Source organism: Rhipicephalus sanguineus, chromosome 8 (assembly GCF_013339695.2).
Source record: "Rhipicephalus sanguineus isolate Rsan-2018 chromosome 8, BIME_Rsan_1.4, whole genome shotgun sequence".
Taxonomy (NCBI): Eukaryota; Metazoa; Arthropoda; class Arachnida; order Ixodida; family Ixodidae; genus Rhipicephalus; species Rhipicephalus sanguineus.
This window is the reverse complement of record NC_051183.1, coordinates 138,238,098-138,265,306: the sequence shown is the minus strand read 5'-3', so window position 1 is coordinate 138,265,306 and position 27,209 is coordinate 138,238,098. Positions and strand designations below refer to the sequence as shown.

The window sequence follows — 27,209 nt, the reverse complement described above, 5'->3', positions numbered from 1 at the left end:
GTGACATAAACAACCTTTCGAATGAGGCAACAAGAGCTATTTAGCCCTTTCGCGTTAATACGTATTAATGTTTGTCAGATACTGTCATAGCGCATCTTGAGATGGTCCTGATAGCCCCTAGGCACACCCCTACAGGAAAAAGTGCACATACATGCTCAGCTGAAGACAGATACTCATGTCAAAGGACTTGCCTATTTGGCTTTGCCGACAGTTGTACTATAATGTAACGTGTGATATGGTGGCAACAACTCCTGAATCTAATTCATACATGCACAGCCTCTGCCAGCTGCCTGGCTGGTGGCAATATGCGCACTAAAGAGTATGTATTGCAGCCAAGCTTAGCTACTTGGCCGAGTGGATGCGCTTATGACGCGAAAGGCTCCCTCTTCGGGCAAATTTCTTGCCACATACATCGCACCCATGGGTTCGCTCGCCGCTGTGGGTTAGAACATGCTGTTTTAGCGTACTAGTCTGCGCAAATGCAGCAGGACAGAGGCGGCATAGATACGGCTTCTCGCCTGTATGCGTACGGGTGTGGTCTGTTAGTACTTGTTTAGAGCAGAATTTGCGGCTACAGAATTGACAGATAAACTTCTTTAGACCTGAGTGAATATTCTTGTGCTGCGAGAGGGCGCATCTTTTTGTGAATCTCCTACCGCATACATCGCACCTATGAGGTCGTTCACCGGTGTGGGTCAGAACGTGCGCCTTCAGAGTACTCGTCTGCGAGAATGCAGCGGGACACAGGTGGCAGAGGTAAGGCTTCTCGCCTGTGTGGGTGCGGATGTGCGTTGAGAGCGCTTGTTTAGAGCTGAATTTGCGGCTACAGAATTGACAGCTAAACTTCTTTAGACCTGAATGAATATCCTTGTGCTGCGAAAGGTTCCCCCTTAAGGCAAATCTCTTCCCGCATACATCGCACCTATGAGGTCGTTCACCGGTGTGGGTCAGAACGTGCCCTTTCAGCGTATTCAAGAGCGCGAACGTAGCGGGGCACAGGTGGCAGGTGTACGGCTTCTCGCCAGTGTGCGTGCGGGCGTGCCTCCGGAGTGCGTCGCTGCGGAAAAATTTTCGGCCGCACACGTGGCAGGCGACCGTCTTCTTCCCCAAATGAGTCAGCGCGTGGTACGCGAGGGTTGCCTTCAAGGCGAATCTCTGTCCGCAGTCGCTGCACTCATGCGGTCGTTCGCCGGTGTGAGTCAACATGTGGCTTTTCAAAATGCTGCTTCTGGTGAACGTGGCCGGGCAGGACGAACACTCGAAGGGTCTCTCGCCCGTGTGCGAGCGACTGTGGATCACCAGGTTCTTCTTCTGCGAGAATGTCTTGCCGCACACGTCACATGCGTGCCGTTTTTCGCGTACGTGAACATACAAGTGTGCTCGCAACTGCGACTTGCGTTTGAAAACTTTCTCGCACAAGCCGCACTGCAAGGACCTCGTAGCCGTAAGCTTGCCCTCTGTGTCTGGTTGCGAGACATTGACCTCGTCAGGGAACCTGCGAATGAAATAAAAAAATTATCGATATGATGTGAAGATGTGGGCGCAGAAGTAAGGCGCTGGTTACTTCTTAGCTCTTGAATGGATCGAGCATAGAAGACTACAAATAAATGCACAAACAGCAGAATAAGAGAAACAATCACAGCATATCCACGGAGTGAATTATGATGAGTGGGCGAAGCTGCGGAGGTTCATCGGTAAACCGTGAATCTTCCGTAAATTCTGCCCAGTACATCATCACCGACGTGAGATCGGGCGCGTTTATACTAAAGGTTCGATGAGAGTTATGACGACTTGCAGCTCACTTTAATTTTACATGTACGCTGTGAATTTTCAATGTTTAATCACGCACAGGAGAAATCGCACACACGCAGTACCTTGGAGGTCAAAATCCAGTGCCTATATATACGAGGTGGTCAGTGAACGGTTGTGCAGCGCGAGCGGTCGGTTTTTTCAATCAAGACGCTGCCGCTACGCTGCCTCGCGAAGATAGGGGGGGGGGGACCTTAGGAGGACCATGAGGTGATGCGAAGCAGGAGCACTTGCACGATTGCGTTCCGTTGGCGTTCGTTGGGCATGCTACCGACCTCGCGTCGTGGAACGCCAAGAGGGACGCTACGCGCGTCGTATCTTCCATCTAGCGGGGAACGCGGTGGACAGGCGGGCGAGAGGGGGGCAGCGTAGGAGAGGAGAGAGCAGGGGAGGGGACGCGCATGCGCTCGAGCTCATCGCGGCGTTGCGCAGGAGACAATTTCGGCATGTCTAGCCCGCGTTTCAGAGGAAGAGTGCAAAGGGGGAGGGGAGAGGGGAAGGGGAGAGGGTGAGCTGAGAGGGAAGGGGGAGAGGGGTGGAGGACATGGGGAATGGTGAGGGGGAGTGGAGAGGAGGTGTGTGGAGAGGGTATGCGCATGCGCAGTAAGGGCGGGCACGCCGCACACCATCACCAGCACCGGACCGATACTGCCGTTTACTGCCGGCTGCCGGGAGATATGCCGGACAAAGGAGACGTGACAAGGTTAGACTAAGAGGAGCTACGCCACTAAAAAAAATGACTGATCCCTCCGTCATAATAATCGGTGTAACACGAAAGTTAGACGTCTCTTCGCAGGAAAAACGCATATTGTGCAGTGATATATGAGAGCTCTTACAATGTATATTCGTGTTTGTCAACTATAGCACCCTTTCACGTGGATGAACCCACGTTGACGCCTAGTGGCATGTCTCCATCGCGACGACTTACGCGATGATTAGGTAAATCGTTGTGGTAGCTGAAGTTGTGAACATATATTTCGACACAGCAAATGGTGAATGCCCCGGAAAGATGACATCAACAAGCTCATAATCAACACTGGTACCCGATAAGAACTTCTTCAAAACGTCGTCAATTGAGGACAGAAAGGGCACGGTGTGCTCTTTCTAGCAATGGGTAAGCGACGCCTGTGCTCATGCATACAGTACCATTGCGCTTCAGCAACAGAGGAGGTAGTGGTTCGTAGCTTGAGCAGCAAACGCGTGCGTCCCGCTGCCTGTCTCGCTCCAGCAAGGCACGACATTCGCCCGTCGAATTATGTCCTTTCAGCAACGCGTATTACAGCAGTTCTTTAGTCGGTGCTCTCGCAATCGAAGCAGTCAGCGGCGGAGAAATCCGTTGGTGCATGTGGAAGTTATGTGCCGGTGAACACTGACACGAAACGAAAGGCAAAGAACGTAACTGCGTCTAGGGCGCATCGGCGACGCCAGCGCGGCCAGTGTCCCTCGCTGGTATCGAGACGCTTTATCCATGACCTCCGATATCAAGCGCAATCTCGGAGTAAGCGCTAGAAAGTGTCAATCGTGATTCATTACTCCTTTTCACCTCTCACAGGAGGTGGCACTGCCCCGCTGTGCCCCCCAAACCTACACCACCACAGAGCACCGTGCGAGAGACAATGAGTGAAAGATATAAGGCGCATTCGTGAAATGTCCAGCACCTGCCAAGGTAGCTTAGTAGTTAAGAGTCGGGCGCTTACCGTCCCGGCCGCAAGGTCGTGGGTTCGATTCCCAGCGGTGGATCTTTTTCTGTGTTTTTTCATTCACCCGTCGGCGTCAATTTTTTCAACACGATATCCACCACCACAACCATATTCACACCATAACCATATTCACACCAACACCATGTTCAACACCATAGCGGAAGTATTTGGTGGACCCCCGAATAAAACACTTTTGTGTTAAAAGAATCGGGCAGCTTCGCACTGATGGTGCCAAGCCTGAGGCAAGAGCGGAGTCTCGCTTTCATGCTATGTCTCTCTATCTGTCCACTTCTTTCTTTCTCTGTTTTTTGCTATCTATCATTCTTTCTTTTAGATGGGAAGCATCTTATGGCGGAGTTCAAACCGGTGGTGGTGGTGGTGGTGTGACCACCCTTACTGCGCATGCGCGAACCCTCTCCACACACCTCATCTCCCACTTTCCCTTCTCCCCTTCCGCTCTCCCACGTGCCTGCTCTCTCCTTCCCTTCTCCCCTCCCCTCCCCTAACTCGCATTACCTCTCTACTTCCCCTATCCCCCTCTCACATTCCCCACGTTCCTCCTCTCCCCTTCCTTTCTCCCCTCTCTCTCACATTCCCCCACGTTCCTCCTCTCCCCTTCCTTTTCTCCCCTCTCTCTCACATTCCCTCTCTCACTACCCCCTCAACCTTCCCCTCTCTCACTTTCCCTCTCTCCACATCCCTCCCCCCTCTCCCTCTGAAACGCGGGCTCGACATGCAGAAACCCTGCTTCGCATCGCCTCATGGTCTCCTTTAGCGGAGATGGCGTAAAGACAAAATCCGAAATGCAATTAGTAAATTCCCTCTAGTCATCACGGAGCTGAATCCCCGCATATGGGCAACACAGCAGTTAACACATCATAATTCGCCTGGATGCCTTTGAGTGGCGCCCTCTCGCGTGTGACGTCACAGAGAGGACTCGGCTGCCGCTCTTCGCGCGCGCGCTCGCTACATGAAGGCTGCACGACGATGCCGGCCAGTCTGTCCGGCTCGAGCTATTGAAACATTAGTGAGCAAGTTCGTAAAGTAATTTGGACTGAATGATCAAGCAATATTCCCAGAGAAATCGAGCGGAGTTACTGCCAGAAGCGCGTTCAGTGTCGATTTCTCCTGGTGTCGTCTGTTAGCCATCAATGTGTACATCTGATAGTATCGCGACGATTTCTTTTCGCGACTATTCTCTGGCCATTCAAAGGCGCCTCAAAATTACCTTACGGCCCGTCTTCGATCACTGACTTCAGCGTTACGCCTTCGGCTTCCCTGTCTGCGATAAAGCGCAACATGCCATTACCGCGTGGTGCGCGTGTTCGGTTGCTAAGCCTGCTGGTTCGGGTCAATTCCTTTGTTCGGAGTTTTGAGCGCATGGCAAACGACGTGTGATGTCATTCAAATAACTTAAATGGTTGTTACATGCAACAACCTTTGATTAAATCCATGTTTTGAGCAGCTGCCGTGTAAGTGCGTCGTAAGTACTTGAAACTTAAACAAGAAAGCAAAAGGTTGAGAGCACGCGTCAAAACCAGATGCACGACGGTGATATGAAATACTGGTAAGGTGGGAGGGGTGGTTCTTTTTTGCAGCTTATTTTAACCATTACGGTTATAACCCTTTAAGTCACGAATTATGATGCACTGTCTGCAAATGCATCAAACTTCCATGACATGATTTCAAGGAACTCAGTATTACATTCCAAGAAATAAAATGAAGGAATGTGTGGTTTTGTGTGAGTTACAGTAATTAATGCTAATTAGCGTGTAATTAAATACCTAATTATTCTGCAATCACTCAGCTTCAATCCTTGCATAAAAGGAATCAGCTATTAGGCCCAAAATGCATGCACAGTTTGTTTTTTGGTTGTACGCTTTTCGAGCGAAGAAAAAAAATACTCTTGACGGTCGCCCTGAAACGTCGCACGTCGAACGATCGTCGAACATGGTAGTGTCTCGAGCAAAGTGAGAATCTGCAGCAATATACAGCATCATGAAGTTAAATAAGCGCTAGTTGTCCACTCAGAAAGCCTGCACGAATGTACACACTAAGTTTCAAGTCATTTGAAGAAACAGGCGGTGCGTGATGCGACTTCGAAGTTGATGTGTACATATGTACACACCGTGACTGAAAGGGATAAATCAACGTTTGCTGACTCGTTCATGGTCGTTTGAAAGTAAGCTGAAGAGAATTAGTGCAATCATACTGACGTAGATAAATGCAATGCTTTCGCATCGAAACTCGTAATAAGATGCATTTGCAATAATGCAAATCACTTTCAGCGGTCGACTCCTGATACGACATGATGCGGTCACTGTACTAAAAAGACTCACAGGGTCCCTTATGCATTTGCCTATGATGACTCGAAGGCGATGGCCATCATCTTCTATTTCTTCAGTCGATGTATTGTTCTTTCCCCGCCTCCCCTCCGAATGCTTTCTGGACGTAACGTAGTTTTGCGCTGCCTCCAGGATCAGAGGCATTGCAAGGTTTCTACACATCACCTGGTTTTGCATTGCCTAGATGGTCGACCCACTGATCACGGAGGCAATGCAAATCGACGATGTAATGTGATGGTGTCATCATGTGACGTGTCGTTATGACGTAACAACTTTTTGCGGTCTGCGATGTGATGAGGACGTGATTAGGTGAAGTGATTCTGTGATGATTTTTTTTTCGTCACTCGTGTTCACGCTGCCGACTCGTGACCCCGGCGGTCAAAAACAATACCCAGCCAGAGGGGGCCAAAAGAATGGTGGGACAAAAATAACTTTTATTTTCAACCATGTTTATAACGGCAATGTTTCCGAATGGAGATTATAGAAGAATGTTTTTGAATTAGGGGGGATATACACCTTGCCCACTCGTTTCAGCACATTGGGGCCTGGAAGATAGGAGTACAGTAAAGGGTACAACGGAGGCGCGATACTGTGCACAGGTATTTTGCGGAAAAGCAAGCTTTAAAAACCGAACAGCAAAGTAAACTACCCGCACGAATACCGACAAACACGGACGTTCGGAGAAGTTTGAAGAAACAGCTAAGTCGGGTAAGCAATCAAGAAATGTAACTTGCAAGGATGAACAGATTACAGGATGGGAAGTGACACGAAAAAAGAAGAATCAGGAAACTGTTTGCCATAGATAAAGATATACTAATTCCAATCCACCCTCTCTAACAGGCTTGAATATGTTGTCACAACGCATGGTCTCAAAAGTCCAAGACAATATGAAAGTTGCGAAAATATCGATGAAAGCGTTGTACATGAAATCTTTCACAATGAATAAGTTGTAATACGCAGTAAGGCTTCGTTGCTGGAAAAGCATTGCAAGGTTCAGCTCCACCAAATGTTGAAAGGCGATGGGGATGTCCCTGTCGTTCAAGCTTAGGGACACGCTCCTTCCAGTAATGCCCACTGAATCTATCCGCATCTAGCCGTATACCGCGGTACTTTGGTGGAATTCGTGTCCAAGCAGTCCCTGCAAATTGATTCGGCGTACTACCCCACGAGCCAAACCATAGGCCTAAACTCTTAGAGACACTTAAAAGAGCTCCTGATGGAATGCCAATTTTCTGTAATGTGGATACGTCATTTTCTACCCTTGGCTTATCTGTGCAAAAGAATGCAACAGCGTACATTCCCACCGCCTCATCCGAAATTAAGCAAGAAACAGTCTGTCGAATGGCGGCAGTTACAAACCCGATCCTACCCGAGTCCAGCTATCATGCATGTAATACACCCAGACTTATACACGACAGACAAGTGTAGACATTGTGACTCTAGAGCCACCTTAGAGCACATACTATGGGGATGTCCAGACATAATAAACAATAGCTGTGATGCAGCCTTAAACAGCGACAGCCTCCGCGCGCGCTGGGAGTCTGCGTTGCTCAGCTCGGACCTGGAGCAACAACTCTGGGCCGTCCAGCGAGCCGAGGAAGCCGCCAAGGGCCAGCAACCCTTGGCCGAAGCCTAGGCGGGATCCAGGCCCATCCCACCAATTCGCAGGGCAATCAATAAAGTTAATTCATCATCATCATCGTCTGCATAACTAATACTTTAACTTCATTGCTTAATATATTGAAGCCGTGAATACACCTGGACTGTATTATGCTCAAGCACAACGCCTCTAGATAAAGGGCAAACAGAAAGTGGTGACATTGGGCATCCCTGTTTTACCGAATAGCAAATAAAAACAGGTTTCGAGAGTTGACCGTTAATAATCAGACGAATCGAACATTTATTATAACAAAGTCTAACGCCTTTAAGCACAATAGTGCCAACATTGGCATGTTCCAGAAGAGAAAAAAGAAACGAATGACGATCAAAGGCTTTTGCAAGGTCTACCTGTAGCATTACAAGAAGTTTTAACACGAAAGTGTTTTATGCCGGGGTTCACCACGGTTCCACTGACGCATTTCCGTCACAGATATGACGTTGTAAAATATAAAGGCTAACATATGGCAAAGAAAAAACTACAAGAAAAAGTTCCGTCACCGGGAGTCGAACTTACGACCTCTCGATCGCCAGCGCGCAGCGCGAAACGACTCCGCCACGGACGGCATGTTCTCTGCTATGCTAACGGCGAGCTATTTATGTACACCATTTGCCGGTGGTGGTACTCGGAGATCGGCGGTACAGCGTGTTTTCGTTATCACTAGTGAGATGGCGTGAAGGGCTCGAAGAGCGCGCTTTAAAAGTCGTTCCCCACGCGGATTAGCGCGCGCCTCGACAGGGCGTGGTCGCTCGTGCGGGCGCTTATCTCGTGATCTCGGTGGTTTGTACGTCTTGCGCTCTGCCTGCAAGTTTCCGTTGAGAGCACAAAGGTCACCTAGCTCACTGCAGCGGCCGCTTTTGCGAAAGGAGCGCGCTGCTCACACAGAAATAAGTTACAACTGTGGCAGTTCGCGCTCATCCTGTGTATGTTCGTTTCGCGCGTCCTTTCTGCTTGAGCAGCGCATTGCAAGTTTCGAGCGGCTTGCCGTTCTTCGCGTAACATTACAATTTGATGCTGTAGCACTCACTCCTTCGCGCTTGGGGCCAAAAAATTCACAGCAAAACGCTCAACTACGTCTGTGAAGACACGTTTCGCTTTCGTGTTATACCGATTCCTATGACAGAGGGATCAGCCATGTTTTTTTTGATAAGCATAAGAGTACTGAAGAACTGTACGAGCACCGTGCATATTGTTTTGTATAGAGCGGCCCCAAATTCCACATGTCTGATGAGACCCAATGAGAATCCACATCACAAAGTGCAACCTATTCGATAATACTTTCGCAAAAATATGTAGTCGACGTTTGACATCGATATTGACCTGCAACCTTTGACAAAGCGAAGTTTTTCCTTTTAAGGGCATTTTCGTATTAAAACAGCGTAGCTTCTGCAAAAAGACCACGGCAGTGTCTACATGTTACAGCTTGTTTGAAAAATATCGAGCAATATTGGAGATGTATGGTCGCCCATTTGATGTCGTCACCGATCGTCATGCACTATGCTGGCTGTCGTCATTGAAGGATCCCTTGGGCCGTCTCGCGCGCTGCGCACTCCGCCTGCTAGACTACGACATCCGCGTGCTGTACCGGAACGGACGCCAGCATGCTGACGCCGACGCCCTCTCGCGCCCCCCCTTGCCTGGCGACAATGCCTCCCGCTCAATATCTCACATTACTGTTTCTTCCATCGACGTTCACACCATCGCTACCGAGGAGCGCAAGGATAAATAGATCACCCCGCTGATACACTTGCTCACTGATCCGTCGGCAACACCAACCACTCGCGCTTTGCGTCGTCAAGCCCACCATTTCGCCATTTGTGATGACCTACTGTACCGACGCAATTACAACGCCGACGGCCGCCAGCGGCTACTTGTGATAGCCCGAAGTCTGCGTGCTGAAATATCCGAGTCCTTCCACTCTTATCCGCAATGTGCGCACTCTGGGGTATCAAAAACTTACCACGCAATTGGACAACGACACTTCTGGCGAGGGATGTACCGCTACGTGCAGAAGTTCGTCCGCTCCTGCCTCGATTGCGAACGCCGAAAATCTTCACCGCGCGTGTCACCAGTCGGCCTACAACCATTACCTTGCCCTAACCGTCCGTTTGGCCGCGTGGGCATCGATTTGTATGGACCACTTCCTCTGACGTTGGCTGGTAATCGTTGGGTCATCGTCGCCGTTGACCATCTAACGCGATACGCCGAAACCGCTGCGCTCCCAGCGGCTACAGCGCGCGATGTTGCCTCCTTCCTGCTACACCGATTCATGCTGCGTCACGGTCCACCCCAGGAGCTTCTCAGCGATCGAGGCCGTGTCTTCTTGTCGGAAGCCGTCGAAGCCATTCTCAAAGAGTCACATGCTACCAACCGCAGCCGAATGTCCTAACCGAACGCTTTAACCGCACGCTCGGCGACATGCTCTCAATGTACGTCGCCGCCGATCACACAAATTGGGATGCCATTCTGCCCTTCGTCACCTACGCCTATAATACCGCCCCTCAGAGCACTACTGGTTTTCACCCTTCTTCCTATTGTACGGAAGGCACCTGTCGCACACCATTGACACGATACTACCCTACAAGCCGGATCCGTCTGATTGTGCGCCTATTTCTGACACAGCTAGGCTCGCTGAAGAGTGTCGCGAGCTTGCCAAGACATTTAGGACGCAGGAACAAGAGCGGCAGAAGAGCTTTCGCGGTGGCACCACCACTTCTGAGTCCACGTTCCTCTCCGGAGCGCTCGTATGGCTCTCGGTCCCTACCAATGCAACTGGCCCCTCTTCAAAACTACTGCCGAAATATGAATGCCCCTACCGGGTCGCCGAGCGCACATCCCCGCTGAACTATCCGATCGAACCCATGGAACCAGCTTCGGCCATACGCCGTCGCGGGCGCGACATAGTCAACGTGGAACGCCTCAAGGCCTACTATTACCCACTCATAGTGACGAGCTGTTAGGTCGCCGGACGGCTCCCTTTTCGTACCGGGGCAATTGTGGCGAAGCAATTGGCACGGTTTAACGGTTGCGCTCTCCAGCAGCTCCTAGTGGGTTGTCCTCTTCTAAACGCCACTCGCGCTCGGAGCCCGTGTTTTTGCCTTGACTATCGCCATAGCGCATTCTCGCCGAGTGCCGTCCAATAAACAGCTTAACAGAGAGAGCATTTGTTTTAAAGCTTTGTAAAATTCAGCAGAAATGCCATCACGGCCGTGTGTTTTAGATAAAGGTAAGTTGTCGATTGCCTGCTCAATTTCCTGCATTGGATTGTAATGGGACTACAAATGCCTTCACAATCATCGTCCTTCAAGGGGCTCAAAAGAGAAACAAAACTAGCTTTAGGGTCAACATCACGGTCATCAGAGAGAGCTCTAAATAAACTTCCATTGTACTTTTCAAACGTCAAAGTAATGTGTCTTGTATATCTTATAAGAGCACCGTTCGAGTATAGGTCTGGGATTACTTTAGAAATTACATGGCGTTGTTCATCAAGTAAAGCGTGACTCGTCGATTGCTCAGCATTCAAGGTCCACCTGTTTCCAGATCGAATACGCGCCCCTCTGTAGCGGGCAGCATCAAATCTTTCAAGTTGACATTTAATGCTTTCAATTTCATTACTGTAGAATGCCGCATTTCCCATTCCATCTCATAAAGGTTGCAAAGGCTTTTGGAGTGCCTTTTCTTGATTGTTTTTATAATAAGACCTAATAGCTCCATTCTCTCGAGCTATAACACGAACTTCTTGTTCAAAAGGTCCCAAGCAGCGAATATATGCAAACCTATTCAGAAAAAATGCATCAGTGCCGTCTGAACACGATTCATGAATTCCTGATCGCATAGAAGCTCTGAGTTTATCTTGCAAAGGGCCTGTTGCGGTCGGGATTGGTTACGATGATTTGCACCGATTTGCGCAATAACAATACAATGATCTGATAACGACAGTAATTCCGTGTCACAGGACATTTGAGGGGACAGGATTGATAATGGCACATAAATCCGAACAAGCCGAGCATAAGAAGATCCCTGAACTCTTGTATATTTAGTTAATTCACCAATGTCAATTAGCCCTGCGTTATCTACAATACTGGATAAAAGCTCGCGACTCCTCCCTCTTCCGCCATTGGGGTTCTTACGATCATTAGGGTCGCACACACAGTATAAGTCACCCATTAGCACAGTGCGTCGATCGGAGTCAATTAAATGAGACACTTTTGGAATAATTCAAGTCGTTTTAACGCCTTTATAAACGCATATAGGTTGATAACACGCCAGAGCGCTCCTTGCAACACAAAATCACAGCAGATTTATCGGCCCTCATTATCAACACTAGTGCTTATTGCCGAACAGGGTAGACGTTTTCTCAGAAACAGCCAACAACCCGCAGATAAACCTATTGTATGTGAAACACACACGTTATACTCAGACAGAAAAGACCGCAGGGCTCTCTCAGTCTCTTCGTCGCTCTCGATCTTTGTCTTCTGGTTGGCGACAGTCGAGACACTTTCGTTTGAAAAGTTTACGGAGCTGCGCCTTTTTCTGCGATGACCTAAGGCCGCGTACGTTCAAGGTTACAAAGTAGCTCAAACAGCGCCATGGTGGCTAACTTCTATTGTGCTTATTGTCCCGTTTGGTCAGTCCTGGAGCTTGACGGTGAGGCTTCCCTTGAACACCTACCAGGACTTCTAAATCGAGATCGCCGACACTTTCCTTTGTGCGTAGACGTTCGGCGAAGGCCTGTCTTCCTACTGACAGAAGCTGTCAATTTCCTTGCTTGAATTTGAGCTCTACGCCACCCGGTGCTTAGGCATTGCTGCATCCACAGAAGCCTGCATGTCATCTTCTAATACCGAGTGCTGACCCGAAGGCCGCGGGATCGAATCGCGGCCACAGCGGCTGCATTTTTGATGGAGGCGATAATGTTTGGAGGAACGTGTACTTAGATTTAGGTGGATGTTAAAGAACCCCAGGTGGTCGAAACTTTCAGAGCCCTCCACTACGACGTTGCTCACAGTCATATCGTAATTTTGGGACGTAATACGCCAGATAATAATATTATCTTATAATACCACACCGTCATGAAACAGCTTGCAGTTGCTTAGCTCGGCTATGCCAGGATATACGTAGTGTTAGCAAAGGTTCAGCTGATTATTCTTAGCTTTCCAGATTGTTTACGATTATTAGCCTTCTTCTGTGCATTATTCGTACGCTGAACCGTTAATTGCCAGGCAACTACTTCGGGATCCGATGAGATAAGCTTCTCGGCTCTTCTGCGCCGTCGAGGAGCATTTGCGCTCTCCTCCTCCATGGCGTTACCCACCTGCAACGTCAGTCAGAGGCACTATCAAGCGGCCCCAGCGCAGTGTCAGACGGCGACTGCACAGCGGAGGGGAATAGCTGCGCGCGCGCCGGCGCCACTGTGTCTATGGCTATGACGTCACTCCTCTCGAATGCGGCGCAGACCAGCAGCGGCGAGCCGCGCGCGGCGGTGGCGGAGTCCGCGCGCGCGCCGGCGCCAGCGTGTCTGCCGCGCCTACGACGCCACTCCTCCCAAACGCGCAGACCGGCAGCGGCGAGCCAGGCGCGGCGGTGTCGGAAAGCGCGTGAGATGCCAGCTCCGGTGACGGAGCTGTGTGACATCACTGATCCTCACGCATGTCCAGCACGGCTGATGACCCTCCACGCGAAATCGTCTCCCGCTTGGCAAATGCAGCTAACGCTCCAAAAGTTGCTGTGGAACTGCAGTACAAGCAGGTGAAGCATCTTCAGCGCCATTCTTCCAGGGGCGTAGCCAAGGGGGGGGTTGGGGGTTCAACCCCCCCCCCCCCCCGAAATTTTTCAGTCTTTCTTGCGTATATAGGCACGCACACATACCAACGCACGCACGAACATACATAAACAGTGATGCTACTGAGGACTTCTGATTTGGAGCAATTTTTGGAGCAGCAAAATATCCGTTTTGGAGCACTTTGGAGCAGCAAAAATTTTCATCTTGGAGCACTTTGGAGCAGATAATTTTGCATCTGGGAGCACTCTGGAGCAGCAAATTTTACATCCTGGAGTGCACTACAGAAGCATATTGCATTAACATTCAAGCCCCTGAATATTATTATGGGGCTCTTATGAAGGCTAGAAATATTTCGATTCATTGCAAATCTCATGGAAAAAATAATCTCAGGAGAACGCCATACTTCACTCGCTAGTGAAAAAATAAGGGCTCATGCAATTGAGTGTTCTAGATTAACCTCTTCGGCGATTATTTTCGACACTAACAAATAAACAGAAATCCGGATCAATAAAATTGCGTTTTATGAAATAACACTCTAAATACGCCTATGTAGTTATGAGCAGACGTGGTAGACAAACGCCGTGATGTACAGCAGTGCCTCAATGCTAAGAGCCACACTGTCCCTAATGCATTCCCCTATGAAAACAAGGCGAAAGCCAGGTTCTTTTTCTTCTCGATCGACAGGTAGATCCTCCCCCTCCCTCTCTGCAAGCTTTGTGCACCTCACTTGGTTTTGCGCTAGCTCCATGATCGGCGCACCGATTACGGAAGCAGTGTAAAGCGACGATGTCCTGTGATGACGTCATCTCGTGACATCACGATATATGACGCCATGATGACGTCACAAGTTCTGACGATCTATGACGTGATGATAACGCCATCACATGATTATTTCTTGCATCAATTGATTGACGCCGCCGACGGTCAATTTTCGTGTTTGATAAAGCATCTAAGGCTTTCGCATTAATATTGCGTATTGAACGTTAACAGCTTGGCCGTTAACAACCTGGCCTTACATACCAAACTGTCCTCCACCATGTCACATATGTGCCATTCGCGAAACAGCTTCGCTTATCATCCACTTCACAGAGAGAAATGGCTCCTCAATATTTTTTAACTTTTATTGTGATAGCAATTATATGGACACTCTCGGCAGAATTTTGCCGTCGCCGTTGCCGTAATTTTCCGTATAAAGTCCAAATTAATAGCATCACCACGCGCATTCAAGCCGCGGGCAAAAGCTCGCGAGCGCTGGCGACGACCGCGGCTGAAGCGGAGATAAAACTAGCCGGCCGTCTGTCTCCGTCGCACGGAGAGCGTATGAGATAACACCTTCCCGCGTGCGGGCCTGCCGTCGATTGCTCATCAAACAGAGAGGAAACGCCCCGCCCGTCTTTCGTCGAAGAGGCGCCAGGGGGGGAGGGGACCGCATCGTTCGAAGGGCGCAGTCGCTTGCGCGCGCGCTGTCTCGAGGCATCAGGAGACGGTTCGTAAACTTGCTGTGGCCTCAACGCTTACTTCGCGTTTAGAAAACTCAGTACGAAAACGCTTCGGTTCCTGGAGCGGCCATATTCCCTTAAACCAGCGTTTTGTTGAATTACGCGAGATCGGATCCAAAAGAGTTAGCTGCTAGCCTTACTTTGTTGAACAATACATGCAATTTGTTCGTATCGCATTGACTGCTTCGGCCTTAAGCGAAACTGAGTTCTTTTAACCGTCAGCTATTGACCCTCGAAAGCGAGGGGCGGACGTGTAACATGGCGTAGCCGCTTCACTGTGGGCCGTCAGCGACCGGCCCGCTACTGACAACTGCGCATTTGCAGCTGCTCCGACCAGGAGATATGCTTTAATAATGAGATGACATTTTTAAAAAAGCAAGCAAAAAATTCGAATTGGAACCCTAGCACGTGAGCTCGAAAGGGCAGGGCCTTTTAGGGGGTATTTACCGCAGAGTGATTACGAACTCGGATGTGCTGGTGGAAGGAATTACGAAAAAGCTCTTCTGGATGAAGATCCATGGATAAAGTATATCTGAGTAATAGTGTCAACGTGTTCCCACCGTTCGCGTGCTCTTCCATAAACGCGAAGCAAGGAAAATTCGATATTGTTCGATATATCTACTGCTAGCGATCCCAGATTTCATTCCGCGATGTGCAGAAACAGAAGTGACGGACATTTAGCGGCACGCATGTAGGTATTACTGAACATTGCTTTCCTTGCGTGCCGTGCGACGCTTGAAACGAGCTATCAGCAGCGTTTCTGGAACAGACGACGTCCGCCGATGAATCGCCGTCGCACTTTCTCGCTACCGATAGGCCTAGACGCCACGAGCAGAGCGCGTTTTGCTGTCCAGTCGACTTGCAGAACAGAAGCTCCGTCGGCACTATATATGCATGGCATCGTGGCTTACTCGGGACGCACGCGCGAGCGCTATTTATTCAGCGGAATAATTCTCGGTCCATGGTTGCGACTTTGACAGCCCCAAGATCAAGCTGCACATGTTCTGACGCGCCGGCGGTGCGACTGCCGGTGATAGACGCCCCCAAACCCCAGACTTTGGCGCAGTTTGGCGCAATTTTCGTCGATATTATCAGGATGGCGCAGTAAATGCCATTTGGCGCACTTTGGCGCAGTTGGCGCAGGAGTGGAATCACTGCATAAAGTATGGGTGAACCCCTCCCGAAAAAAATTTCTGGCTACGCCCCTGCATCCTTCGTAGGGACTTTCTCTTGTGCTGGAGACTGTTCGGAGCCATTTTGGGTCAGCTGCTTGGAAGAGTCACTCCGTTCCTTGCATGCAGAAGATTCAACTGTTGCATCAGTGGCCGATTTCCTTGCAGCTTCTGCATCGTTTTTGAAGCCAGCAGAATCTGTAGTGGACGGAGCGTCTCCTGTTACATCCAGAACTTCTGTGGCGTTCATGAAATGCTCTCGTAGGCTATGATCTGGTTGTTGCGTGCGCTGTCATAGTTTGTTAGGGTATGTCACGACGCAATCCTCGGCTGAGTGACCGAAGCCTCCACAGTCATCACAGCGAGGAGTCCTACAGTTTCGACGGATGTGTCCAAACTTATTGCACGGAAGGCAAAGTGATGGGCGGACAGGAATCAGAACGAAGCTTTGCACTCCATAGACAGCAAGATTGTGAGGCACATCGCCTATGCGGACTCCGTCAGCAAGGAACAAAACAACGTGACGATTAAGCGTCCGCATTTGCTCCATGTCCGGAACTTTCTAGCTTTCTGTTGATATTGCCTTTACCTTCCCGAAAACTTGCAGTGCTTCACGAATATAGGCGTCTTCCAAGCGCTCTGAAACCCACAGAAGCTTCATCTTTACTTATGTGGGCTCCGTGTCAGTTACGAGGCATCAACGCCTTTTGACAAAAATTCACCCCGGGTTACTAACTGTTTTCATCAGCGTTGACTTGCACGTGACCATCCATACAAGTGACATTTGAAATTCGCCAAGAGAGCTTATTGCCTACAAGTCGATAATGTCCCGAAGAGCATCTCTGAAGTCCTGAACCTCGTAAGGGCGACCAGCTAAGTCCGCATGTAGCAAAACGGAATCCACAACCAGCTTACCGGTGGGAATACAACACGGTAGTCATTGCCGTTGGCGGAATCCAGAGCAGCACTTCGGCTCAAGGCCGATAAACCCTTTGAGGCGAACATGAAAAACGCGATCGTTCGGAATGTCGTCTTCGTCTTTCTCCCCAGGCACGCCAGTAGAGCATAGCATAGCCTTGTAGAGCTTAGTGTAGCAAGGGGGTGAGAAAGGGAAGTGAGCATGATGAGGAGAGATGCGATAGTCAGGAGGAGGGGAGATAGTAAAGCGTGCCACTGAAAGAATGAGAGCGAAATGCAGAAAGAGAAAATCAACGAAAGAGAGAGAAAGAAGTAAAGAGAGAAAAAATGCCCCCACCTCCCCGAAGGGAATCGTGAGGAAATGCCAATGCATTTCTTGTGCCGAGAGTACACGGCGTAGTAATTTTAATGGCGTAAAGCTGGACACATCGACGCGCTCAAGTGTCTCCCTTTTGGACGCCTCTTTCAACGAACGCTTCCTACGTGCGTTCGTAATCACCTCAGGGATGTTGCCACCGCCTTCAATGCAGCACAAACGCGCTTAGAACGCGCTGTTTTCAGGCTATTCCAAGGCTGCACAAACGCTACAAACGCGTTTCAAACGCACTGCATTGAGGCGGTGGCGCAGGGAGGAGAGGGCGAACGGCGAGAGAAGGAGCGGCGAAGCACTGCACCTACCCCCTCCTACACTCTCTCCACACACGCGGGAGCTCCGCCGAGCGCCCTCGATGCGAGCGCCCTCACACGCCAGAGCGCGCTCCTCCTCTCCACTCACTCTCCGCTACTCCGCCCGCACCACCTGCTCCGGTTGCTAGGGGCGAGGATAAGCGCGCGCGCCCGCAGCTGTTGCTATGGGAGAGGGAGTGAGAGCGGAGAGGCGCGCGGACACCGACCGACGCCTGACATAGCCCGACTAAGAAATGCATTCGCATTTAAAAAGATAGAAAGAGGAAGCAAGCATCGCGTCGTCTAGCGACCACATACCGCACCACCTAGCCAAGCCGCGCATGCGCGCTGGCTAACTCACGCCCACTGACAGAGACATCGCGCGCGACCTCCGCTCGATAGTGCATAGCCTGACTGCGTACCCCCTAGGAGGAAGCCGTGCATCTCGAAGCTCGTCGTGTCGGCCGACGCGGAGACTGTCGGAACGAGACCCTCGCTGTGAATGAACGAAAGAAGGGAAATTTTAAGTGCTGGTTTCCTTCTTGAATAAACCATAAAGGGCCCCTGCAACACTTTTTCAGCACGGTAAGAAAACGCTGCCGATCTGTAGTCGAGGCTCCCGAGAACACGCAAGCGAAACATTATAGCGCAGCACACGGCCCTGGGATTCACAATAAATTCTCAAAATCAGCCAAAAAATTTCTTCCTCTTTGCTCGACAAATGATAGTATTGGCTCAAAATCACTGGGTCACTGACACAAGTTCCACGCCATTGGCTGATTTCAACGTGGCGCGCTGGGTAGTCACTGCGGCCGCCGCGGAAGGCCGTCATTGCCCGCGCACGCGCGCGATTTCACTGAAAGTACGCCGCGCGTTCGAAGAAAAAAAAAGGAAATGTGCTCAAGGTCACGAGGCGCGCGTCACGTACCTTCCAGACCCGTGCTACCCGAAACTGCTTATCTTGAAGCGTGGAAACTTGGCCGAGTTTGTAGGACATGATTCAAAATAAGAACAGCGCAAATTGTTGAAAGTCAGCGCTGTGTGGTGTTTTCTTCGTCAGCCCTTGTCGTTTGCGTTGTTCTTATTTTCTGCTTATCTGCCAGCGCTGTCGTCAGGACGAGAGAAGAGAGAAAGGAATCGCAGAGTGCGACAAATCTCCGTTCGTACTGGACGGATCCTAAAAAATGTTTGCGGTTGTCCATTCGTGAGGAATTAAGCTCCTTTAGTGAAGCCATTCCATGAATACTTGGAAAAGTGTTGCAGGGCCCCTTTAATGAAAATCCGCAGATAATGAAGCGAAGTAAGGTATAGAGGATGCTAACTGAACTGATTTAAGTGTATCGTAGTAATTACGATATAAATGTGAAGGAAGAAAAGTGGTCGAGAAAACAACTTGACGCCCACAGGGACCGAACCAGTAACCTGCGAGTAACGCGCTCGATGCTCTACTAATTCAGACTCGGCGGTGGTCGTCGTCCCACTTACTTAACCGGTATTTATGTGCATGGAAACCTGGGAGTGTTAGTCAGCGCCGCTGTCAGTTATGACGGCTAGTGTGGAACACTTTTTTTTTGCGAGCTGGCTTCACGTAGCACGCGATCTTTCAACGAACGAAGAGCTGACGAATAAGCCCTTGCATGCTACCTGAAGGCATCAAGTCTGCCGGAACGAGACCCTCGCTATGAATGAAACAAAGAAGGGAATTTTCGGTGCTTGTTTCCTTCTTGATAAAACCTTATTGAAAACCCAGAGATAATGAAACCAAGGAAGGCATAGAAGACGTTAATTCAACTGTTTTAAGTGCATCGGAGTAATGTGATACAGGTGTGAAGAAAGTGGACGAAAAGACCACGTGCCTCTGGCAGGGACCGGACCTGCCAGCGGCACGTTGTCTTTTCGTCCGCTTTACTTTCTTCGCATATACGTCACAATTACTACGTGCACTTAAGGAGGGGCGAGACTTCGTTTGGTCAAAAAATTCAATTTTGGGGTTTTGCTATCATCGGAGAGTAAATTTCTTCAGCTGTCAGAAAATATATCGCACTTCGGCACTCAGGGTTTCAAAAATAATTTTTGTTCCTTTTTTCTTTGGCACATTGACAGGAAATGCGCGTGTACCACTACGTAACTTCTGCGTTTTACTGCGACATCGATTATATGGACACTCTCGGCGGGTTTTCGCCGTCGCCGTCACGTCCCGGATATGTATATGTATGTATATATAAATAAAAGACACAAAAAATAAAATAAGAAAATATTTCCGAAGCGCACCACCGGGACTCGAACCTGCGACCCCTCCGTCCGCAGCGCGCCGCCTTAAACAACTGGGCCATGCGCCACCAGTTGTACGGAAAATTAACAGCGAGATATTTATATACACCGTTTAACGCTCGCGGTAGGCAGAGCTCGGAGGTGCTTCAGCGTGTGCAGTATCACCCACGTTATCGCCCGAAGGGCAGGTTTTAAAGCAGCGCTCCAAGGTTTTGCTTCAGTTTGAAAACTGCCCTTGAGACACGTCTCCGCGCGGCAGGAGAGGCGGAGGGGTCACTACACGTGCTGCAGTTAAAAAATAATCTAAGAGCATTCGGTTGTAGCGCGCTACTCAAACTGTGACAGTTAGTTCGCGCTCGTCCTGTGTATACATGTGCGTTTTTTTTCAAGTGTCCTTTCTTGTGTTTCAGCAGCGCGCTGCAAGTGTCGACCTGTCACCGTTGTTAGTTCGCGGCCGTCCTTTGTGTGTTCTTTTCGTGAGTCCTTTGCGCTTGAGCGGTGCTCTGCAAGTAACGAGCTGCTTGCCGTTGTTCGTGTAACATTCCAATTTGTTGCTATCGCATTCACTGCTTCGCCCTTATGGCGAAATTGTGACGTTTTCTCAAAACTACATTTTTGGAGTTTGTGTATCTTCTTCGCGGGAACTAAAAGATATAAGTAAATGAAAATTCTCACGTGTGTTAAATAGTGGCATTTACATGAATGGAACTGGAATCAGTAGCCTAGGTGGATTTGTATTTCTTTGGTATGAAAAAAATACCATTCATAAGTGGCAATTTTCATGCATCGACAAACGTAAAAAAGCATAACAAATCTAGTTTTTGTTCAACGCTCATACGTTTAGTTCGACTCCTGTAAGGCGTTAGTAGCTACCTTTGCGCAAAATTGCAATGCTCGGCAAATAGCAGATCTTAGCAAAAATACAGATGTCGAAAACTGGAAAAGTAAAAAAACACTAAACACAATTGTAAACTAATTAATGCGATAGCAATTATATGGACAGTCTCGGCTGGATTTTGCCGTCGCCGTCGCCGCCGTCATGCACCGTATATGGATAAGTATGTATATATATATATAAAAGCCCCAAAGAAAAGTAATTCAGAAAAATGCTTCCGAAGCGCGGAATCGAACCAGGGACCTCTTCCTCCGCAGCGAGTGGCGCTAGCTACTACGCCACGAAACGCAGAAAATCCACGTAGGTAACGGCGAGCGTTATATACACACCCTTTACCGCTGGACGGACTCAGAGACGGGTGCGCTTATAAGCGTTTCTTCATTACCAGCGAGATGGCGTTAGGAGCGCGACAGGCACATTTAAAAGTCGTCGGCAAGCTCGCTCGCTTCTTCTTATACTTGCGCAGGGAGAACCTTACCCTTCCGCTGTCTGCTCGCGCGGTTTTCTTGCGCTGAGGGGAAGAGGGATGTTTCACGCTTTCACCGTGATGTCCGCGCTCATGTTACGGAGCGTACGAAAGTCACTCGACCTCCGGGACGCCGCTAAACGAACAAACAGAAGATGAGCGCGAACTATCAAGTGTCACAGCTCGACACTTGAAGCACGCTGGTTTCCTTCGCTGCTTCGGCCGCCTTTGCAACAGGAGTGCTGTTCAAACTGAGAGTATCCGTTGGCGAGCCTCACTTCATATAGCATTAGTTTCTTGCTATCGCAATCATTGCTTCGGCCTTGCGGCGAAACTGTGACTTTTTTGAACTCCAATTTAACCTTAGTGTACCTTTAAGATACCTTGAAAATTTATAGCCGTAGCTTTTATTACCACTGCTGTACAGAGAGATTTTGAAACTCACTTTCAAGGCCTCACCCCACCTTAAAACTGTTCAACTGGTGTCGCTTATTGTATACTTTCCTTGACTTCATTATCTGTGGGTATAATACGTAGGACATACATACCGGATGTTTCAAGAAATGTGTCCAAATTTCTCAAATGTCAGGGAAATGCGACATATGTTTGATGCCTTCTCAATTACTTCTGTAGCCGCAGTCAGCTAAAGATGGCTAAAGACATAATTTTGGACAGTAATTAAGAAAGTTATGTTAGTTAACTTAATTATTAGTGGAGTTAGGCGGTTATGTCAAAAGGGAGAATTGAAGTCATTCATGCAAAGAACCCGTTCCAGCTTTGAAATTTCGAGAATGCGGCCTCTGGTAATAATTGCCAAGTAATGAAATTCACCCAAATTCGGCAGCGAATCCGAAACGCGGAAGAGTGCGACGGCCGCATTCTTCTAAGATGTCCAGAATGTGAGCGTCCCACACCTCTGTAATCGTTGTCTTGAACATTGACGTCATTCCGGTCGCCTGCTTTTTTGCGCTCATCGGTGCTTCGGCTTCTTTTTCGCCATTTCGTCCGCCGCGGTGGTGCAGCGGTTACGGTGCTCGCCTGCTGACCCCAAGGTCGCGGGTTCGATCCCGGCCGCGGCGGTCGCATTTCGATGGAGGCGAAATGGTAGAGGCCCGTGTACTTAGGTTTAGGGGCACGGTAAAGAACACCAGATGGTCGAAATTTCTGGAGCCCTCCACTACGGCGTCTCTCATAATTATATCGTGGTTTTGGGACGTAGAAGCCAAGATATTATTTCTTTTTCGCCATTGAATTAGGTTGAAATTCCTTACGCCACAATTACTAGAGGCTGGATTTTGTATATCTTAAAGCCTCGATTGGTTCTTCACATGAACAACTTCAACTTTCCCGTTTGAGATAATTGCCTAACTGCCCTAAATAAAAAGCTAATCAATCTAACTTTCTTAATTTATCCCAAAATATGTCTAAGCATCTTAACATGCCTGCAGCTACAGCAAAATCAAGTCTAAAAGCAGCGAGAAAACATCGCATTTTCTTATTTTTTACGACTTCTGGTAAGCCAGAACGTAGAAGGCTGAAAAAATATCCCGAAAAAACAGCGATATCTAGAAAGAAAACAAAATCTGGGTTGAATGACGCCCAGACTAAATTTCTTACAACATTGCCGTAACGTGTGGTGCACGCAGATTGCCAACCTTTTGTCTGCTTTCATTGCGGCGGAGCCTTGCCTCCTATTCACGCCGTTTCTTCCAGGAGAACCTTGGACCGAGCTGGATGGAGCTGGTTGGCACGGCTGTCTTTTGGCTCTGGTGACAACTGGATTCCTGTAGTTAAATGGTACAGAATTTATGTAGTTAAATAGTACAGAAATCATGTATGATAACTCAACATTAGTAAAATAGCACGCGTAGTAAAGAAAATACGATTATCGCAAAACTTTGCTTCCTTTGACACATTTTGCATAGTGGAGTCGATAGCAAGGTGACCTAGATAGTAGTGACATCCATATTCGGAATGTGGAGATTATGCGAAGCTTCTTCGAGCAATGTTTCGGCTGAGCAAAGCTAGTGCTATGGCTTAGTTCAGAAGTGTATGCGTCTAGGTGTACCTATCCACATAGCTCAGAGCCCATACCTACAGTGCATTGCCATTCACGTGGACTGCTGCACTCGTTAGCCGTGATGATCTGCTAGCGTGAGAAGCCGACGAAGAATCGTGCTATATGTTGTAGTGACCCTGTTCTCGCCCTGTATTCTTGAACCATTTCTGAGCTGAACTGCTAACTGTTATCTTTTTTGGTTCAGGATGAGCCTGCGTTTAGGCCCATTTCGAGAATATTGGTTCGGCTTCAGTCCCGGCTAAAATTCTGGTTCGGCCATGGTTTACGGATCGGGTACGGCTCAAAACACATCAGCGACTGTATGTGTAGATTAGCTTATTCAGTTATTACACTCGTAAAAAAAGGAGACCATATACTGACCTCGCAACTTCTGCAATGTGCATTACGTTGTACATTATTAAACTGCGACTGTTCATGCTAATACGAAGTTTACCAAAACACGAACAAAAATGCGCGATAGAAAGCCGCAATGCTTATATATGAAAAATAACCTGGACTGAAAAACGAGCACTAGGAAATTTTTATAACATTTTACAGACGTGTGAAGGGCACAGATATATACTAACCTTTTGCCTGCTGTCGATGGCGCGGAAGCTTGCCTCCTAGTCACGCACATTTTCCTTGGAGATTCTTGGACAGGGCTCGAGGCCTGTTGAGACGTCCGTCTTTTGGCTTTGCCCATGGCTGGATGCCTGCAATAAAATAGTAAATTGATAACCCATCACAGTACGACATCAGTAGTGGATGATTTGAAGGGATGCAGAACGGAACTTATGCTACCGAGATTTTCAGCCCAATTGAAAGCAAGGGTGCTAAAATTGGTAAACAAAACCTTGTTTTCAGGCGTCAATTGGACGAAAATAATTAATTTGACCCGTTTTTCACAAACTCGCGTCTATCGGCCGCGCCCTGAACTAGAGAAGGTGACATTTAACTTTTGCAGAAATGGGAGCGCCAACCATGTCAGCCGTCGCGCGCGTCTCTCAACCCGCTCCGCTCTCATTACGGTTCTAGAACTAGTACGAACGGCACCCGCAGCGAACAGTGCTCTTGGTTGGGGCAGCCATCAGTGCCTTTGTGGAAAGTGGAGAGTGGGATGTAAAGGAGAACTGGAGAAAGGGAAGTACCAGGACAGGAAATCGCGAGATCTGTTTCCGCTGCGGGGACGCTTGACGTTACGGCCGTCGATGCGTAGCTCCGCGCGTGCTGGCGCGCAGCCGCCGCGCGGACAGAATCCACCAGAAACACAGCGAACGCCTCAAAAATATGTGATATAAACTGTTTATCGGAACAGTCCCATCGTCCCAAAGGAATTTCGATGTTTTTTTTTTTATTTTGTTAACTTCGGTATCCGTGTAAGCTAAAGAAAAACATTCTAGCAAATATATGTCTTGGCACGTTTTTATCTTGTCTGTGATAAACGAAAATGAGGCACGTGAGCAAAAATCGAGCAGAATCTTCCCACGTTAGGCTGTCCAATAATTCACCCCACGTCGGAAAATTCAGTGACGTGCTGCATGGAATTCCTCTCAGGTCTGCTGCTCCACACTCCTGCATTCATGCTAGGAACATTAGAAAACAAACGACTGCAGCAGGCAACAACAAATACTTAGGCAGGCACAGAAGCACTCGACTGATGGGCATATGCGCTTTCACTAACACGTTGTAAGCTGCGGCACGCACTTGTAGTGTTTATGTACCCTTACTAGGCATTGTGCTAGGGCTAGGTCCAAGAGTTGAAAGTGCGTTGCAAGGGTGACCCCTATATATTTCCTCCCTTCGTCCCTAGCAGCGGAACACTTCAGTTGCTACAGGCACCGACGACGGTCATGCGTTCGTATCCAGGCAACAATGAAATGTGGCAACGTCAATTGGCTGGTCGACTCGATAAAAAGATCATACTGCCATATCAGAACAGGCTGATTGCCGATAATCCAACAATCGAGAGAGAATCAACTATTACAAAACGGCGCACACAAATACGCATGTTGCCGTCGCACGCTTCGAGGGCCACATTTCTCTACGCTCGCCGGGGCGGGGCTTTTAAAGCCAAGCTCTGCAGGAAAGCCAGCTTACATAATGACATTATCTGTTCGCAGAATAGAACATTTAATGGCGCACGCCATACGTATCATGGAACACTGCAGTTCACATTCGCAGTTGTACCGATGAGAACAATGGGAACTCCAAGGCCATCCTACCCAGACGAACTGTGTATATATGTGCGTTGCATTACGCGCGTCACGCAATGCTTTCACGGACGTCACTATGGCTAGAGCGCGGGTGCAGCGCACTGCAGAAGAGGCTGCCGTACGCGAACGTAAGAGCGAGCGAGATCTTGCCCGCAGCCAGATCATGCTAGATCGCTACTCGAAAGTGACGCGGCAGAGACCCATGACGCAACACCGTTCTTGCATCGATCTCACGTTTGCAAGCAGGCTGTGGCACGTTATGATGGCAGCACCCCTGGCCTTTACCACAGTAATCTCAAGGCAATACTGTGCCAAAGTATTGCGCGTGAAAGTGTGAGTTTGTGCGTGTACGCGATCTAAAAATAAATGCTATACAATTTAACGAAATGTATCTGCATTCGACTTCAACGTTTAGAAAATACAATCCTAAACAAGCAGTCACATCGCATATGGATCGCATCGGGTCGCCCAACATTTCTTGGGATTCGTTGCGTGGACGTTGGCATTGAGTCACTTTGCAAGGAAGAAAGATTTGCATTCGGCCATCTTACTTTAAGAAAGGGGCTTCGATGTTTTCACGTACGACGCAGCAACAGAAATAGTTATAATGATCTTCGTTTAAAAAGGCTACAATAACGCGCCAGGCGCTTACAGCGTAATAAACGCGCGGAAATAGGAGGAAAGGAAACAATTCTAAAAGCACGGAGAGAATAGAATATAAAAGGGTGGGGGATGGCTTTGCGTACATCGTCAGATAACCGAGGGGGGAACTCGCCAACACAATGCCATCCCCCTTCTACGTGCTACGACGAACGTTTCAGACAGGTTTATAAAAGCGTCTACGCAATGCATCAAATCGCTTGCGTGAACGTAGAAATTGTACACTCCAGCCAAGGCGAAGAGCCGAAACTCTGGCGACCAGTGCTCCTAGCTGGCCACCCCATTGCCATAGTGGGCGCGTCCTTTTTTTTTTCTAGAATTAGCTATGGCGGTTTTCGAATTCGACGCATGCGTCCTAGGAAGTGTTTGTCACTTGCATTGTGCCTAACAAGGCTCTCGGCTAACCCTCTTCGACAACAGTCGCCCTCAATTCACAGATAATAACCAATGTCTCAAGAAGCAAATACCGTACTCGATCTGCACGAAGATCAGTGGGATATAACGAGCCGGCTGCGATAACCAACGGATCCGGAACAGTTCTATGGCAACGGAAAAGTGCCGCGCATTTCGCCTTTCAGCGACATATTTAAGATTACTCATCCGGGCTACTACTGCGATAGCATGCAACGGAAAATGTAGATGCCGACGTAAGTACATACCTGCCTTGCCTCAAAAAGGCTTCCACGAGAGCCCCGCAGTTGCGTGATGTTGACCCAGAGGTTGAACTGAATCCGGCCGCTGTTGGCGTGTGCGGATGGGTCGGCGCGAAGGCTCGTCAAGCGACGCAGACACGTAGTACGTTTCACGCCGAGACGCGCGATCCAGACAGGCCGTCGTCTCGGGAGCTCGATGCGCGCATCGCTCTCGGGCGGTTCCATTCTTCTTAAATGGGGGTGACGGCGGAAATGCCGTCGCCTCGCTAACGCTGGTAGTCGTGTGTGTGTGTGGGGGGGGGGGGGGGGTAGGGTTGTTCCTCCTGTCCTGAAATTGTTTTCAATTTGGCATGTGTCTGTATACACACACACATACGAACGCACGCACGAGCACACATAAAATCCATATTGTTGAACGAACGCCTCCCGTAAAATGTTTCTGGC

The 27,209-nt window shown here is 49.0% G+C and overlaps 1 protein-coding gene across 1 annotated transcript; it reads right to left on the bottom strand.

Annotated features, from left to right (window-relative positions):
- On the bottom strand, nt 1–26,848 carry LOC119402360 (zinc finger protein OZF-like). Its single transcript, XM_049418616.1, has 5 exons — nt 26,772–26,848; nt 23,827–23,952; nt 22,836–22,964; nt 1,023–1,495; nt 1–770 (listed from the first exon to the last, which is right to left on the bottom strand). The coding sequence occupies exons 2-5, from the start codon at nt 23,940–23,942 to the stop codon at nt 343–345; spliced, it is 1,146 nt and encodes a 381-aa protein (XP_049274573.1). The 5' UTR covers nt 23,943–23,952; nt 26,772–26,848; the 3' UTR covers nt 1–342.
- Between the last annotated feature and the right edge of the window lie 361 nt (nt 26,849–27,209).